This window comes from Akebia trifoliata, chromosome 16 (genome assembly GCF_017979445.1).
Source record: "Akebia trifoliata isolate Shusen 1 chromosome 16, ASM1797944v1, whole genome shotgun sequence".
NCBI classification, from domain to species: domain Eukaryota; kingdom Viridiplantae; phylum Streptophyta; class Magnoliopsida; order Ranunculales; family Lardizabalaceae; genus Akebia; species Akebia trifoliata.
The window spans coordinates 19,533,957-19,552,453 of NC_141390.1; the positions used below are offsets into that span (position 1 = coordinate 19,533,957).

Below are 18,497 nucleotides of genomic sequence, written 5' to 3' on the forward strand. Positions count from 1 at the left end.
CAATGAAATTAAAAGGCTTGGTGTAGACACCCCATTTTCGCACTCGCCTGATTAATCAACTCGTCAACCCGATTATGATGATTTTCAATGATGGATGAATATTCTAATGCTTTATTTTGTTACTAGATATGTTTCAGAAATTCGGATGAGGTATCTTATCAAACAAAACTTTAGAAACCACGTTACGTTAGGAAAATATTACCCAAAAACATAGAAATCATCATTTTGAGACAAAAAGATGCTTTACGAGAAAAATCACTAAAAAAATGATCAAATTACTCAAATACCCTTGGTATAAAACACCCCTAGAGCCTACATTATGCTTAAGGTAACCCTTTCAAACACATAAAACAACAAATTAAAATCAAATAAACTATTTCACCAATTTTCATCATATTCGATAAAATTAAGAAAATATCCCTCATAGGGTCCATAAGCATTTTATGCTCAAAGCCCATAAGTGACACAAATCAATACTCTCATTGAATTTCTTACGAAAAACTAATTTCAAAACATCCCAAAATATCAAAAAATGACCTCGAAATGCAAAAGTCTTTTTTGAAGGCAAAACGATAATTTTTCAACCCTAAAAATTTTAAAATTTGAAATTAATAATTAAAACATTAATTAACGTAAAGTGAAATCTTAATAAATTGAATTAAAATTTTAAACAAATAAAATTAATCAATCAAGTCCACTGGTCAAATTTTAAGTGGTGGCTCACTTATTCAAGTAGGGCCCACATGATATTTATTAAAAGACATCTCCATATGGGGGCCCAAAGAATTAAAGATATAATTAAGGGGTTCTCCAAAAAACTTAAAAATATTCATTGTACATAAGAATTAAAATTCTAATTTAAAACTTTAATTTAAAACTCTAATTAACCTTATCTTAAAGAGACCTAGTCAAACTGAAAGACTTTCAAGAAACTCTATAAATAGGAGCCTCCACAGCCTAATCTCGCAGGTCAAGAAAAATCTTAGGAAAGAAAGGTCAAAAACTCTTCCCAAAATCCTAAATTTGAAGTCCTAACTCCCTACCTAACACCCAAATCCCAATTTTTACTAAAAAATATCTAGAAATACTCCAAAAACACCTAGAAACCCTCAAAACCCCCAAAAATCAGAAAATACTCAGATTCTTGAAAAGAATACCTCATCTTAGAGATCGGAAGTGGATCTAGTGACGAAGAATACCTCATTGTTTTTAATAATGTAATTTTTGAAAAAAGTAAAGACCGACATTTGTTGAACGGGATTGGTGCCTAACACCTTCCAATCTCGTAACGTGATCTCCGGACCCAATATTCTTTTTTGTAGATCAGTATTTCCTTTTCTATTTTGAGTCACATTTCGGTTCCTAGACCGTAAAACTAGGTGGCGACTGCCAAACATTAAAAAAAATGAATCTGTAACCAACGGATCGAGGGTGCGTTCACCTGATGAGTTGAACAACCTCCACTGTTGCTTGGGTCGTAGCCACAACTGCCTCTACTATTGCAACAGTCACTACAGCCACAACAATAATGTGCTTTCACTTTGCAGTAGTGACCATCGAGACATGATTTGTTAGCTATGGAGCCGTAGTAGTCATCTTCTTTTCACATTGTTGTTGTGTAACCGATTCATGATTCGAAGGTTTTCGAAAAAGCCATCTTCATTTCTCCCACTTCTGCATAATCCCAGAAAACAAATTCCTTAATAGTAGTGATAAACCTAGCTATAAATATATCATAGAGAAATCAATTAAGAAACTCAAAAAGTTGTCACCTTTTCTTCTTCTTCTTCTTCTTACTCATGTTCCTCTCTTCTTCTGCTAGACCTAGGTTTCTCATGATTCTCCTTAGAAGCAAACCTGAAAGCCCTTTTGACTATAGTCAACCATGAGTTACCTCCTTTCTTCCCCATAATAGATGGAGATAAGAAAACTTATTTGCATTTACATTTTTGACTTTACACAGGAAATGCACCCAAAGAAGATAAGTGGCTGGAGAATTGAAATTAGATAGAGAAAGGGCAGAGTAGTTGAAGAAGAAATTCCTTCACCCCTTCATTTTGTTGAAAATATCATCACGTGGGTCTGTTTTTCCTTTTCTAGTCTTTAGGAATTATTTATCCAATTTCCTTTATTGTTGCAAGATGTGGTTTATTGTTATTAATCGGGTCTATAGGATTTTGTACGTGTTAAGATCTATTATGGTCATTAGCATGATCTTTAGTTTTACCCGGTCTATAGGAACGTACGTGTTTATTCTATAGGAGCCTAGTTTGGTGGTAGAACGTTGAGTTGTAATGCCTATATATAGGTTGCTTAACTGATAAATGAAGTGACAAGACAATCCAGAATTTCCTCTTTCATTTTTAAATACTTCTTTCCTCTATTTACATATAGAAAAGTTTATTTTATCAGTGTCCTCTTTCATTTTTTAATACTTCTTTCCTCTACTTACATATATAAAAGCTTATTTTAGTAGTGGTATCAGAGCTTGAGAGTGATAATTGGATAAATAATAAAAAAACGAGGGAGTTCATGAGATACCACTGGCAAGAATAAGTTTAAACTGGAGAGATTGAGTTAGCCAAAAGACAGAGAGAGTACGTGAGATATAGAAATAAAGCAACAGATTTGTTCTTTTTTTTGTTAGCAGTAGCAGTGAACGAATAACAACATCTTCGTTCTTTTTTCGACAGTAGTAGTGAACGAAGAGCAGCGGCTTTGTTTTCTTTAGCAGTAGCAATGAATGAAGAGCAGCAGCTTTATTCTTTTTTAGCAATAGCAGTGAACGATGGCTTCAAAAAACTTTGTGCAACCTGCTATTCCACGCTTTGATGGTCATTATGACCATTGGAGCATGTTGATGGATAACTTCTTGAGGTCTAAAGAGTATTGGCAGATTGTTGAGAATGGAGTAGCAAAACCAGCAACAAGCATAGTCTTAACAGACTAGTAGAAAACTGAACTTGATGGGCAACAATTAAAGGATCTCAAAGAAAATAATTATCTTTTCCAAGTTATTGATCGCTCAATCTAGGAAATCATTCTTTACAAGGACACCTCCAAACATATTTGGGATTCCATGAAGAAGAAGTACCAAGGAACAACAAGAGTAAAGAGACAGCAACTCTAAGCACTCCGTACAGTATTTGAAATACTCCGTATGAAATCGGGAGAGTCGATTTCTGATTTTTTCTCAAGAACAATGGAAATTATCAATAAAATGTGGATTCATGGCGAGAAGATAGAGGATGTAGCAGTAATCGAGAAAATACTTCGATCGATGACACCAAAGTTCAATTATGTGGTATGTTCAATTGAAGAGTCAAAGGACCTTGATCAACTTTCAATTGATGAACTCCAAGGTTCATTACTGGTTCATGAACACAAGTTGATCCAATAGGACAGTGAAGAGCAAGCTCTAAAAGCTTCAACTAACAACAACACTATGATACATAATCAATGAACAGATCGACGAAGAGGAAAAGGAGGTCGAGGCAACAGAGATGCAGATAGCGAAAGAGAAGGATGAGGTAATAGAAGCAGAGGTAGAGCAAACAATGATCGAGGAAACCAATACCAAGATAATCAATTTCAAGGAAGAGGACAAGGAAGCCACCACTCGACTATTTATAAACCAAGATCAATAAACAAGTCCAATGTGAAGTGCTACAGATGTCATTGGTAAAACCATTACAAATTTGAATGTTGAACTAATTTGAATAGACAAGTGGAGAGATGTCTAATCTTGTGGAGAAGGAAAAAGAAGTATAATTGTTAATGGTTTGTCATGCAAAGGATGCATTCTCTGATTTGGATGAGTCATTTCGCGATGATGTGAAGTTTGGTGTCAATTCTAAAGTCTCAGTTATGGGAAAAGAAATGGTGACAATCCAAACCAAGGAAAATTCTACTCACACCATCTCTATGTTTTCTTTGTTCCAGACTTGAAGACCAACTTACTTAGTATTGGTCATTTGCAAGAAAAATAATATGAGATTTCTATCAAAGATGGAGTATGTCAAATACAAAATGTGAAGATGGGCTTAATTGTTCAAGTTAACATGACAGCAAATCGTATGTTCCCACTTTATCTCCACAACACCACTCATTCATGCTTTTCAGCAAAATTGAAGGATGTGGCATGGCTATGGCATTTTCGCTATGGTTACCTAAACTTTGGTGGATTGAAACCCTACAGTAGAAAAATATGGTAAATGGTTTTCCTCAAATTACAACTCCCTTTGAAGTTGGTAAAGAATGTGTTGTTAGCAAATAGCATCGTAACCAATTTTCGCAAGGAAATTCATGGAGAGCAAGAAGTAATTGGAGCTTGTTCATTCTGACATTTGTGGGCCAATAAACCCATCTTCCAATGGAGGTAAAAGATACCTAATCACTTTTATTGATGATTTTAGTCGAAAAACATGAGTATATTTTTTGCACGAGAAATCAAAAGCTTTTGCAGCCTTTAAAAATTATAAAGTGCTTATTGAGAAAGAAGTTGGCAGGTTGATAAAAGTACTTCGCACTGATCGTGGAGGAGAATATAACTCACATGAATTTGTAAATTTTTGTGAGACCCATGAAATCAAAAGACAACTTACAACAGTTTATACGCCTCAACAAAATGGTGTTTGTGAGAGGAAGAATCGTACCATTCTAAATATGGTTCGAAGTCTTTTGACAAAGGATGACATTTCGAAAGATTTTTGGCTTGAAGCAGTCAATTGGAGCATTCATATTTTGAATAATAGTCCCACACTTGCTGTTTAAAATATGACACCGGAGGAAGCATGGAGCAAACAAAGGCCAACAGTAGATCATTTCAGAATTTTTGGGTGTGCTGCCTATGCCCATATTCTAGATCAGAGAAGAAAAAAACTAGATAACAAAGGAGAGAAATGCATTTTTCTTGATTTTAGTGTTCAATCAAAAGCTTACAAACTTTTCAATCCTAGCACCAAGAAAATTGTTATTAGTCGCGACGTTGTTTTTGATGAAGAACAAACCTGGTTATGGAATGAGAATGGTGTTAGAAAACAAATTCCAACTATTTTTTATGGAGAAAATGAAGATGAAAGGCAACAGCTAGTAGAGAATGAGCAATAACCAGTTCCAATAACTATTCATGAAGAAGAGCGACCTCAACATGGGAGAAAAAGACCTGCATGGATGACAAATTATGACGTAACTGAAATTGATCAATCTGAAGACCCGCTTACACATTTTGTTCTATTTATAGACTGTGACCTATCATTTTTGAAGTGGCTGTGAAAGAATCAAAATGACGGAAGGCGATGAATGAAGAAATTGCAACAATTGAAAAGAATAACGCTTGGGAGTTGACTGAGCTTCCGAGAAGGCATAAGACAATTGGTGTCAAGTGGGTGTACAAGCAAAATTAAAGGAGAGTGTCGAAGTCGACAAGTACAAGGCACGCTTAGTAGCTAAAGGCTACAAGCAAGAGTTTGGTGTGGATTATAAAGAAGTTTTTGTCCCTGTTACAAGACATGACACCATCAGATTGGTGATTGCTTTAGCTGTTCAAAATTCATGGCCTATCTTCCAATTAGACGTGAAATCAACATTCTGTCATGGTGACCTACAATAACAGGTATTTATTGATCAACCTGCTGGTTATGTGAAGACTGGAAGTGAATATAAGGTGTATAAACTAAAAAAGGCGTTATACAAGCTAAACCAAGCTCCACGAACTTGGTATAGTCGTATTGATACTTATTTTTTGAAGGAAAGTTTAAAAATATGTCCATATGAGAATACATTGTTCATTAAAATTAGTGATGGAGGAAAAATGCTCATTGTGTACTTATATGTGGGTGATCTTATTTTCACTGGAAATGATAGTGCCATATTAAGAAGTCCATGATGGTTGAATTTGATATGTTTGATCTTGGATTGATGCATTATTTTTTGGGTATTGAAGTGGTACAATCTGCCAATGAAATTTTTATCTCAAAAAAAAAAAAAAAAAAGGTATGTGCAAGAAATTTTAGACAAGTTTCAAATGAGGAACTGCAATTCTGTTAGCACGCTATCTGAAGTGAGTTTGAAGCTCATCAAAGATCCTAAAGGAAAGAGAGTTGACAACACCTTTACAAGCAAATTGTGGGAAGCTTGATGTATTTGACTGTCACAAGGCCTGATATTATGCATGCCGTAAGTCTCATTAGTAGATACATGGAATGCCCAAAGAAGATGCATCTTTTAGTTGCTAAAAGGATTTTTTGATACTTGCAAGGAACCATTGAATATGGGTTGTTCTACAATAAGGGTGAAAAATCAGATTTATTTGGTTTTACTGGTAGTGACTATACAGGTGATCTTGATGATAGAAAGAGTACGTCTGACTATGTATTCATGATGGGTTCAGTAGCTGTTTCATGGAGTTCAAAGAAGCAACCGATTGTCACTTTATCAACAACTGAAACAAAGCTTGTAGCTTCAATTGCATGTGCTTATCAAGCCATTTGGTTGAGGAAAATTCTTGAGCAGCTGTACTTCAAACAACAAGAACTCACTCTACTTTATTGTGACAATAGTTCAACAATTAAACTTTCCAAGAACCCTGTTTTTCACGGAAGAAGCAAGCATATTGATATTACATATCATTTCTTAAGAAACCTCACAAAAGATGGAACTATTGATCTCGTTATTGTAGAAGTGAAGACCAAGTTGCTGACATATTTACCAAACCCCTCAAATTACTTGCGTTTTAGAAGTTGAGGAAGTTACTTGGTGTCTGCACTTTGAAAGATCATGATCAGAGGGTATTTGGCTGTTGATATGTATTAAACTGAGTGTTTGAAAACATCAATTTAAGAGAAGGATTGTTGAAAATATCATCATGTGGGTCTGTTATTCTTGTTCTAGTCTTTAGGAATTATTTATTCAATTTCCTTTATTGTTGCAAGATGTAGTTTATTATTATTAATCAGGTCTATAGGATTTTGTTAGTGATTTTTTTGTACGTGTCAAGATCCATTATGACCATTAGCATGATCTTTAATTTTATCCGGTCAATAAGAGGGTAAGTGTTTACTTTTCTGATTCACAGTGTGTCAGTTTGGTGGTAAAACGTTGAGTTGTAATGCCTATATGTATATATATATATATATATATATATATGCCACAAATTCAGCTTCCATTTTGGATGCAGCAATAGTAGTCTGTTTAGCACTTTTCCATGAAATTGCTGCTCCAGCCAACAGATATACATAACCAAAAGTTGATTTTCTACTATCAATACATCCAGCAAAGTCTGAATCAGTGTAGCCAATCACCTCCAAATTATCAGACTTCTTAAAAGTAAGCATGTAATCTTTTGTTCCTCTTGAGTACCTCATCACTTTCTTTGCAACTCTCCAATAATCCATTCTAAGATTACTTTGGTATCTGCCCAACATACCAACTACAAAACTAATGTCTGGCCTGATGCAAGTTTGTGCATACATCAAACTTCCTACAGCAGAAGCATAAGGAATTCTTTCCATTTGTTTACGTTCCCATTCATTCTGTGGACATTGCATGAGACTAAATTTATCCCCTTTTTGAATTGGGGCAACACTAGCTGAACAGTTCTCCATACCAAATCTCTCTAAGATTGTTTCAATATATCGGTTTTGAGACAACCCTAACAAACCACGTGAGCGATCACGAAATATTTATATTCCAATCACGGTAAGTTGCCTCACCCATATCTTTCATTTCAAAATTCTCAGAGATAAATTTCTTAGTTGTGTACAATAAACCAAGATCACTACTGGCAAGCAATATATCATCAACATATAAAATCAAAAATATAAACTTGCTCCCACTAACCTTCAAGTATATATACCGATCAATGGTGTTTTCCTTAAATCCGAAGGAAGTAATAGTATCATTGAATTTAAGATACTACTGTCTAGAAGCTTGTTTAAGTCCATATATTGACTTATTTAATTTGCAAACCATGTGTTCTTTTCTCTTTATGGAGAAACCTTCAGGTTGATTCATATAAACATTTTCTTTTAAACTCCCATTCAGAAAAGCAGTTTTCACATCCATTTCGTGTAGCTCTAAATCAAAATGAGCGACTAAAGCTATAATAATTCTAAGTGAATCCTTCTTTGATATAGGAGAGAAGGTTTCCTTATAATCAATACCTCCTTTCTGAGTGAAACCTTTGGCCACAAGTCTGGCTTTATGTCGTTCGATATTACCTTTTGAGTCGCGTTTGATCTTAAAGACCCATTTACAACCAACTGTTTTATATCCTTCAGGCAATTCGACAAGTTCCCAGACTTTGTTTTGATCCATTGATTTCAATTCATCATTCATGGCATCAATCCATTTATCAGAATCATTACAGCTAATGGCTTGTGAAAATGAAACCAGGTCTTTACTAGTCCCAATATCATAATCAGATTCTTGTAAATAAACCACATAATCATCAGAAATAATAGGTTTTCGTTCTCTTTGAGACCTTAATGTTGATTCTTGTGGTTCTTCCATAATTGGTTCATTAGTGATAATCTCATTGGGGAGTGATTGATCAATAATTTGTTGTTCAACATTGTCAGATGATTCTGCAATTGTAGGAACAACAATTTCTTTAGAAGTTATGGGTAGTGAGACTTGCACCCTTACTTCTTGAATATTTATTTTTTGTAATTGATTACTCCCACTGATTTCACCATTCTCAATGAATCTGACATTACCCGTTTCAACAATCTTCGTACTATGATTAGGACAATAAAACCTATACCCTTTGGATTTCATTGGATAGCCAATAAAGTAACCACTAATGGTTTTGAAATTCAATTTCTTTTCATGTGGATTATATATCCTAGCTTTCGCTGGGCAACCCCAAACGTGTAGGTGCCTCAAACTTGGCTTCCTTCTTGTCCACAGTTCAAAAGGAGTCTTTGGAACTGCTTTAGTAGAAACCCTATTTAACAAATAAACAACGGTCTTAAGGGCTTCTATCCATAATGAAATGGGTAAAGATGAATTACTTAACATACTCCTAACCATATCCATCAATGTACGATTACGCCTTTCAGCCACTCCATTCTGCTGAGGCGTACCTAGCATATTGTATTGTGCACATATACCATGCTTTTCTAGGAGTTTAGCAAATGGGCCAGGGTGTTGACCCAATCCATCATATCTTCCATAATATTCACCACCTCTATCTGATCTGATAATTTTCACCTTTTTATCTAATTGCCTTTCAACCTCAACAATGTATACCTCTAGGGCATTTCACTACTTGAGATTTTTCATGCAATAAATAGATATAACAATAACGTGAAAAATCATCAATAAAAGTGATAAAATATTTTTCTTAATCAAAAGATGGCGAGTCAAAAGGCCCACAAATGTTTGTATGGACAATTTCAAGAAGTTCTCCACTTCTTGTAGCACCTTTCTTTATATGTTTGGTTTGTTTTCTCCTAATACAATCCATACATACATCGAGATCAGTAAAATCTAGGTTAGGCAAAATCCCATCTTTTACTAATATCTCCATTCTTTCTTTGGATATATGATGTAGACACCCTAATTTGCACGAACCCATTAGGAAAATTCATGTTTCTTCAAATTGATTTCAATTTAAGACTTAAGCCTCTCAACGGGTCCACATTGCCACTTGGCATCATTATTCATGCACACATGCATATATACATCATCTCATATTATTTTTGCATGCCCATACCTTGTCCCTAATCCAATCCAATTCTACTCACTTCCATGACTCAATCTAAATCCATATCCATTCTTCAACCTAACTCAAGTTCATATCCTAAAACCAATCTAAGCCCAAGATAAGGTCCATCTTTTAACCCAAATTCAAGTCCATTCTTTTAGCCCACTCTCAAAGCCCAAAGTCCATAACCCAAGTTAACACCAAGCCCATTCCAAGTCCATTCTCTCACACCCCTTCAAAAGATGACACATGTTGATCTCCCATAAACCCTCAATACCCAATGCATCACCTAATTGGAGAGTCAACTCCCCCTTGTGAAAATTCAAGAATACCTTTCCTAAAAAGGTTGGTTAAACTAAAAAGATACTTTGATCTTTAGTAATAATTCATAAAGTTGAGGGAACTTCCAATCATACCCTCAAAATGTGGGAATCTTCAAGTACATACATGGAGTTCTCCCATTAGTCAATTTCAAAATTATACTTTCATCCTTGCTTTATGTGTTATTTACAAATGAACAAATGTCTACTTTCCACCAACCACTTCACCTTTACACATGTCATTCTCCTACTCACCCTCCCAAAAGTACTTTTGTTCTCCCATTGGTCCATTTCAAAAATATACTTCCACCCTTGTTTTATGTGTTATTTCCAAATAAACCAAGATCTACTTTTTACCTACCATTCCATCTTTACACATGTCATTCTCCTATTCACCCTCCCAAAAGTACTTTTGTTCTCCCATTGGTTCATTTCAAAAATATACTTCCACCTCTTACTTTATGTGTTATTTACAAATAAATCAAGATCTATTTTTTACCTACCATTCCACATTTACACATGTCATTCCCCTATTCACCCTTCCAAAAGTACTTTTGTTCTCTCACCTCTATTTACCAAAAAATCAAGGATCCAAGAATGTTTTTAGGATTTCTTCACAAATGTCATCTTTGCCCTCATATAAATGAAATATCCAAAAAGAATTAACCTAAACTTTGTGTCCATTCTCTTTATTTTTAGGGTTAGACCACTTTATCCCCAAAAGTTCTCCAAAAACTCTATAAATACCATCATTTTCTAAGAACAATTCATGCTCTCAAGCCCCCATCTCTCAACCTAAAACTCTACCAAAATTTCTACTCACTCTTTCATCTTCTAAACTTCAACTCACTCAACCCTCAACCATCTCATTCAACTCTCAAATCTATCTTTCAAGGTTCAAGTTCATCAAGAGACAAGGTGGGGTTTAAGATGTAGTTTATTTATTTCAAATTTTACATTCTTTTCTTCTAACCCTCTCTTCTTTTATTTTTAGAAATCTCTAAGATGTAATGTACACCCTCTCCCATCCCCGGTAGATTGGACCATGGTTCGATCGAAAGGATGGGGGTTGAAGCCCATTTTTACCTTAAAATCATGCATCATATTGTACATAATGCACACACTCACCTATGCATGACAATGGTGAAGAAATGTGTCACCTTCTTGGTGGGGTGAAACACTTAGTTTCTAGTCATGCATACATGTATCAAGGTTGTGGCTTCAAGGGAACTCCATCATTGAGTTTTTCTAAAAGCTCAAACCTACATTTATATGCATAAATGTAATGTGACTACATAGGTCATTCTTTTCCATAGGATGCCCTTAATGTTACTTTGAAATAAAAATCCTTTGAAAATGGGACATCTCACTCTAATGCACACACCACCCTTGTCATGTATTCTCATGCATTTTTAGTATTTATTTTCTTAATTTTTACAAAATAAAATGGCCAAGCAAGGTAATCACCTTTGGTGAAGAGGATGGGATGCCTAACACTTTGATACTGTTTTGTCCCCTCTGATGAGCCTCTATACCTTGAGGAGGCCCATTGATTTTAGGTGGTTCTGTCATTTTGCCCTTCTTAGCTTTCTTCTAGTTCTTACTAGTTCCTTTACTTATAAGGTGAACTGAATGATGTCCTTGTTGTTTAAGCCTTGTCTTTTCTTGAACAAGCATATTAGCCAATTCATTTACATTCCACTTGTCTTTAATAGTGTTGTAATGAATTTGAAATGGCCCATATTGAAGAGGTAAGGAATTCAGAATAAATTGAACAAGAAAAGACTCATCCACATTCATCCTAAGAGCTTTCAGTTTAACAGCTAGATTTGACATCTCAAGGATGTGCTCATGCATCCCACGAGTACCATCAAACTTCATGGTGGTGAGTTTAACCATTAATGTCCCAGCAAGAGACTTGTTAGCTGAACGAAAACGTTCTTCCATAGTTTTAAAAAATTCCCTAGCAGTGTCAGGTACAGAAAGTGTTGATTTAATGTTGTTCGCTATACTCATTCGCATAAACATAATGCTCAATCTGTTCGATCTTTCCCAAGAATGACTTAAAGTTTTTTCTTCCGCACTACTAATTTCAGTAATAGTAGGTGGTTTCTCAGTCCAAAGTGCTAAATCATGATCCAGTACACCTAGGTGAAACTGGACTTGCTCAGACCAGTCTGAGAAATTTGCTCCATTAAAGATCAGAACAGATGAAGCATGTGAATGAAACGAAACAAGAATTGAAACTGCAAGTAAATATATGCTCACACATTAATGCTTTGAGTTAAATAATAAACAATAAATAGTATTGTTGTAACACATCTTTGGATGAAAATTACAACATACAAAAAATTAAACTTTTAACTATTATGGTGATTCCTTTTCACCTATTAAAAAAAATAATAATAATAATAATTAATAATATATCCATAATCCGATAGGTCCGTTACCTTTGGGTATCCGATTCCAACTCTCAATTAAGGATACACATTAATTATTTTACCTTAGTATATTAATCACAAGAAAAGTGGTGCACCTTTGGGCCAAGCCAAAATATTCTCATGATTAAAGATACATATAAATATCTATTCAAAATTTGCAAAGTCATTTTCTTAATACTTGGGATATGAGTATTAAGATCCAAACTACAACTTGAAACCTATGACTTTCTAGTTGGATCACTTTGGTGATTACCAAACTATTTCATAAAATAGGATTTCAAGTTGAAATAATCACTTTGTAAAATAATTTATCATCAATCACATCATATCATCATTTAAACAGTTTCATATATGTGGCAATTTCATGTTCAAATAAACTATAAATAATAATAATAATTATTATTATTATTATAACAAATCAATACAAGAAATGTTACTCATAAATTTCATACATGATTTAGATTTTTATAAATGATACACATTTTGTGTGTTGTGTTCTATACTGTAGAATAAATTATGAACAATATTATCAATTAAATAAAAATAAAAATAAAATAAAATTGATATGTAACATCATGCTGAAAATGGAAAGTAGAAAATGTACTAAAATATGTGATTTGCTCAATTAATTAAAGCAACCGACAACATCATGTTTTATATATGAGAATCCATAGATAACACGTTGGGTATAGAATAAATGAGATTTTATTTTGTGGAAAACTTTAATAATCGCAGCGGAAAAGAAAAAAAAAAAAAAATCAAAACTAAATCATATCAAATATATATGAAATCTTCCACAAATAATTGATTCCAACAAATAGATCATAATGGAAAATCAAGAAAGTCTTAACCTGTGGCTCTGATACCACATGTAAGTTAAATTCATCAATAAAAGTATTCTATGATCTTGACTATCATGATTTTCACATACAATTTAAATAACATATATGATTTACAAAGATAAATAACATACCTGAATCCATAACAATTTCTTATTTAATTGTTAATCTGAAAATATGGATTTCTCCAGGAGATGAGTTTCTCTCTCTTGACCCTTTCTCTTAAAAGAAAATATGCATTTACACACTAATGATGGAAATTGTATAATGCCTCTTAAAAATGGGTAGAGAGAGGACTCATTTCCTTTAGTAACTGCTGATGTAGTTTTTGTAACTACTACTCCACTTCCCATCAAAGTTAGAAGTTAATAGATAGAGGAAAACTACTTCTCTAACTATTAGTAACCACTATTCTAGAGATTAGATCAGTAACTTCTTTTTATAAAAGACTAAAAGTGCCATGTGGGACAGAAAATATATCTAATACTAAATCCATCAAAAGTAATTTACAAATTATTGACAAAAATTAACAAAAAATCGACGGTCCACATTCTAAATTACTTTTAATGGAGTTAGAACTTTCAGATTGGAATGATTTTTTTTCCGGATGATCTTCCCATCATAGAGATCATCCTCACAAAAAATCATCAAAATCCGAAACTTCTAACTTATATTTTGAAATTTTATTAATGTTAAATTGTTTTTACATATGTTTTCTCATATGTCCCTTGAACCTGACCTATATATATATATATATATATATATATATATAGCGTTCAATGGCTAACTTTTTGGCAAAACATTTTTCAAAACATGAGTTAGAAGTTTTGGAATGGGCTGAGTTTTTGTGAGGATGATCTCTACAGTGAGGAGATCATCCTCACCAAAAATCAGCCCATTCCAAAACTTCTAACCCATGTTTACAAGTTGAAAAATTGTGGACCGTCGATTTTTTGTAAATTATTTTTGATGGGGTTAGAAGTTTTGGAATGGGCTGATTTTTGGTGATGATAATCTCCTCACCGTAGAGATCATTCTCACCAAAAATCAACCCATTCCAAAACTTATAACTCATGTTTTGAAAAATAATTTGCCAAAAAGTTAGCCATTGAACGCGACCCATATATATATATATATATATATATATATTATATATATATATATATATATATATATATGGTAGCATTCAATGGCTAACTTTTTATATGTATGGGTCCCGTTCAATGGCTAACTTTTTGGCAAAACATTTTTCAAAACATGAGTTAGAAGTTTTGGAATGGGCTGATTTTTGGTGAGGATGATCTCTACAGTGAGGAGATCATCCTCACCAAAAATCAGCCCATTCCAAAACTTCTAACCCATGTTTACAAGTTGAAAAATTGTGGACCGTCGATTTTTTGTAAATTATTTTTGATGGGGTTAGAAGTTTTGGAATGGGCTGATTTTTGGTGATGATGATCTCCTCACCGTAGAGATCATCCTCACCAAAAATCAGCCTATTCCAAAACTTCTAACTCATGTTTTGAAAAATGTTTTGCCAAAAAGTTAGCCATTGAACGGGACCCACATTATATATATATGGGAAATGTTCATCAACAAACATTTTGGCAAAACATTTTTCAAAACATGGGTTAGAGGTTTTGGAATGGACTGATTTTTGGTGAGGATGATCTCTACGGTGAGGAGATCATCATCACAAAAAATCAGCCCATTCTAAAACTTCTAACCCTATCAAAAATGATTTACAAAAAATGAACGATCCACGATTTTTCAACTTATAAACTGGGGCTAGAAGTTTTGGAATGGGCTTATTTTTGGTGAGGATGATCTCCTCACCGTAGAGATCATCCTCACCAAAAATCAGCTCATTCCAAAACCTCTAACCTAAGTTTTGCCAAAATGTTTGTTGCTGAACGGGACCTATATATATATCGTGTTATGTATTCGTGTCATACAACAAAATTTTATTTTTTAAACTTTATCTTCTCTCAATCACCTTCAAACGTGAAGAGTCAGACGACCAGATGACGTAACCAGACACATAACGGTGGTTTTGATCGAATTCTGTAACCACTGTCTTCTCCGGCCGATGACCATCAAGTACATATTCTCTCTCTCTCTCTCTCTCTCTCTCTCTCTCTCTATCTCTCTCCGATCTGAACCAGTTGGAATGATTTTTTGAAAAAAATGTGAGTTTCGATTGTGTGAATTCCAACACGTCTTCTCCAACCAGCGAGCATCTAGGTACATTCTCTCTCTCTCCGATCTGAACCAGTTGGAGTGATTTTTCAGAAGAAATTTGTGAGTTTCGACTGTGCGAACTCTGACAGATTGAGGATGACGGTATTTTGTAGGATTTTTTATCGGATTGGATATCCGATATGTTTTTCGGATTCGAATTCGAATGTTTGTTAGGAATATCCGATCGGATTCGAATTCGAATTCGGATGATATTATTTTTTTTTTTATTCGAATTCGGATATAACACTTTCCGATCGAATACCTATCCGTTGACAGCCCTAAATGAATCCCATAAGATATAAGAGTCGTCTCGGTGTGTGCAGATAGAGCAAACCTATCAAGTATAAAAGCCCCAGCCGCACACTTTGACAACGAAGTCCATAACAGTAAAAAACCAACCTACATGACAGAGAAAGTTAAACAACCGGAACCCTAACTAGTTCAACCACTAACCTAATCAGTACACCAAGAAGAATCACCTAAAAGCGTTAATCAGCAAATAAAAACCCCTAGATAGCAGCAATTCGATCCATGATCTGGGACACCACCTCCTTTGAGTTCTTAAGTAACAAAATACTCTTGTTCAATTTCTCTCGCTTAGTAGCAGTAGAAGGTGATTCCTCCAACATCTTTTCAATACCTCCATTGCAAGGTCCCATCAACTCATTGATGATCTCCCTCTCCATATCGTTGTTCACCAGATTTTGAATACTAAACAGAATATGAAGTGCCATACAATCAACCAACCTTTTCAGAACAATCTTCCAGTAAGCAGTTAGTCTCATCTTCATGTCGAAAGCTTGCTCTAACAACATAGGATGATCTCTAAGATGACCAACTTCAACTTCTCCAAACTCTTCAAGTTCTATCTTACTTGGTTTTCTAGCATCATTGAGGCGTTGAAAGAAGGATCCCCGGCATGCCATAAGATTACTCCATGTCGATGTGTACTCCGGATTACAAGTATAATCTGCAAGCTTTTCCATGGTGACCATCTCCTTAACTCGATCAATCGAATGGCCCCTCATCTTTGCTATTAGATTATGTGCTGCCCTTCTGGTAGAAGATTGAAGTGCTGGATAGCTTTGAGAGTGAGACACGAACACACGTACAACCACATCTTCTATATAACCCCAAACCTTCTGAATAAAGTGAACAGGAGTATCTTGTATTTCTTTCACTTTTCTTTTAAAGAGAGTGAGAAAAGCTGCATGAGAAAGAAAATTTGGAAGTCCAATACATTTGGTTTCCTCCAAGACTTTAATTTCCTCCATTAAAAAGTTGTCACTAGAGACCTTGTTGGACTTCTGAAGATCTTGAGAGTAATCAATGAGCATTTCTGCCATTCGAGCAGTGCAGTGCATTTTTTCTTCATCCGGATACTCTTCAAAGTCTCCTCTGATCAAGATTTTTTTCAGAGACTCCATTTCAGATCTAAGAATCCTCATAAAAGCAGCAGTAGCATCAGCAGTGGAAGACAAATTCTCAGGCATTTTGTTTAGATCAGACGTATACCGATCCAACTTCTCGTTAATCTTCATCACAATATCTGGCAAGCATTTGGATATACTAATTGCTTGTATTTGCACCAGTTTTTGAGCCATAGTAGAGATACCCACTATAGATTTATCAATTTGAGACAAAAGTGGGTGACATTCAAACAGCTTTGCCTCCTCATCCCTTGCTTCTTCATATGTCTCATCACCAATACGATTCCTCACACAGACATAACCAAGTCCAATACCAACATCATCAGCAGTAACTTTATCAAGTAACTCTTCAGGAGACTTATCAACTTTAGTAACAACAGCCAGGGTCCTCTCACCAGTTTTATCAACTTTCTGAGACATCCTAATAGACTCACAAGTTGGAAAATCAACAGTAGCTGATAAAACATTGAGAATTATACTCTCCTCAGGGCTTATATACTCCATAATAATACTAGAAATCTGTTCATATATGTCTTCAGGTTGGCCATGAACAGGTACTCTAGTAATACCAGGCAAATCAACCATGGTGAGATCAGGGACTCCATTCTTTTTAACAACAAGAGTTAAAGGGGTGTTAGAGATACACTTACCATAACCTGCTATCTCATCAGTAGCTGAAGAAATTGCTTCACATATATGGGTTTCATCAGTGGGGACCACTTTGCCATTATATTCCAAGTGAAGTTCTGGTTCTTGTGTTTGGTGATGTTGAAGACGCATTATGAGGGGAACTCGAGTGCAGATGCCTTGGCCTCTAGGGAGACTTATGCCTGCCAAAGACTCGAGAACACTTGATTTTCCGGAAGATTGGTCACCAACAACTACAATTGTTGGGAGCTGTATACCTTCTTGCGTGATCTTGAGATGGCGAAGCTTGTCGACAGCATCGAGTAGAGGTCTGATACGGTCGTTGTAATTTGATATTAGTGGTGCTGAAAGTTCTGGGAACCGAGTTTCTTCATTGTTGATGAGGCAGTTACTGATACCGAGTTTCTCCATTCCCTGTTGAAGAGAAGTTGAAGCGCTGTTTTGGAAATCTATCTTCAACATTGGAGTTGGAAAAAATTAAAATGAGGCTAGAGGATGAAAAACAATGGTCGAGGTTAGCGACCATGCATCACTCTTATAATTCTTAAAGTAGTGGGTTTCAATTTCGAAACTTTTAAAGAATTTTCCACGCTTCCTGATATGATAGGTTGAGAATTCTAGTACTTGAAAATCTCTTTTTGATGCTTAGTTAACTCCACTTCTTTGTCGCTAGCTATCTCCAATCTTACGTTTACCGAGGTTTTGTAGAGATTGGTTTTCACTGCAGTACGTTTCAGTCTTTTCGAATGTCTTTTAGTGATCAGAATACTTTTGAGTTTTGTTTTCGTGATGGTTAAGAAGTTAGCTATTCGAATTACTGTCTAGTTTTAAGGCACGTGTAAGGAATTGGGAAAATTACTCTTGTAACC

General features: G+C 34.9%; 1 protein-coding gene and 1 pseudogene across 1 annotated transcript; both read right to left on the minus strand.

The window, feature by feature from the left end:
• Positions 1-11,622: 11,622 nt before the first annotated feature.
• On the minus strand, positions 11,623-13,453 carry LOC147382740 (uncharacterized). The gene is made up of 2 exons (XM_086427222.1): positions 13,444-13,453; positions 11,623-12,275 (listed from the first exon to the last, which is right to left on the minus strand). Exons 1-2 carry the CDS (start codon positions 13,451-13,453, stop codon positions 11,623-11,625), a joined length of 663 nt encoding a protein of 220 aa, XP_086283348.1.
• A 2,451-nt stretch (positions 13,454-15,904) lies between these two features.
• On the minus strand, positions 15,905-18,148 carry LOC147382741 (dynamin-related protein 4C pseudogene; annotated as a pseudogene).
• Between the last annotated feature and the right edge of the window lie 349 nt (positions 18,149-18,497).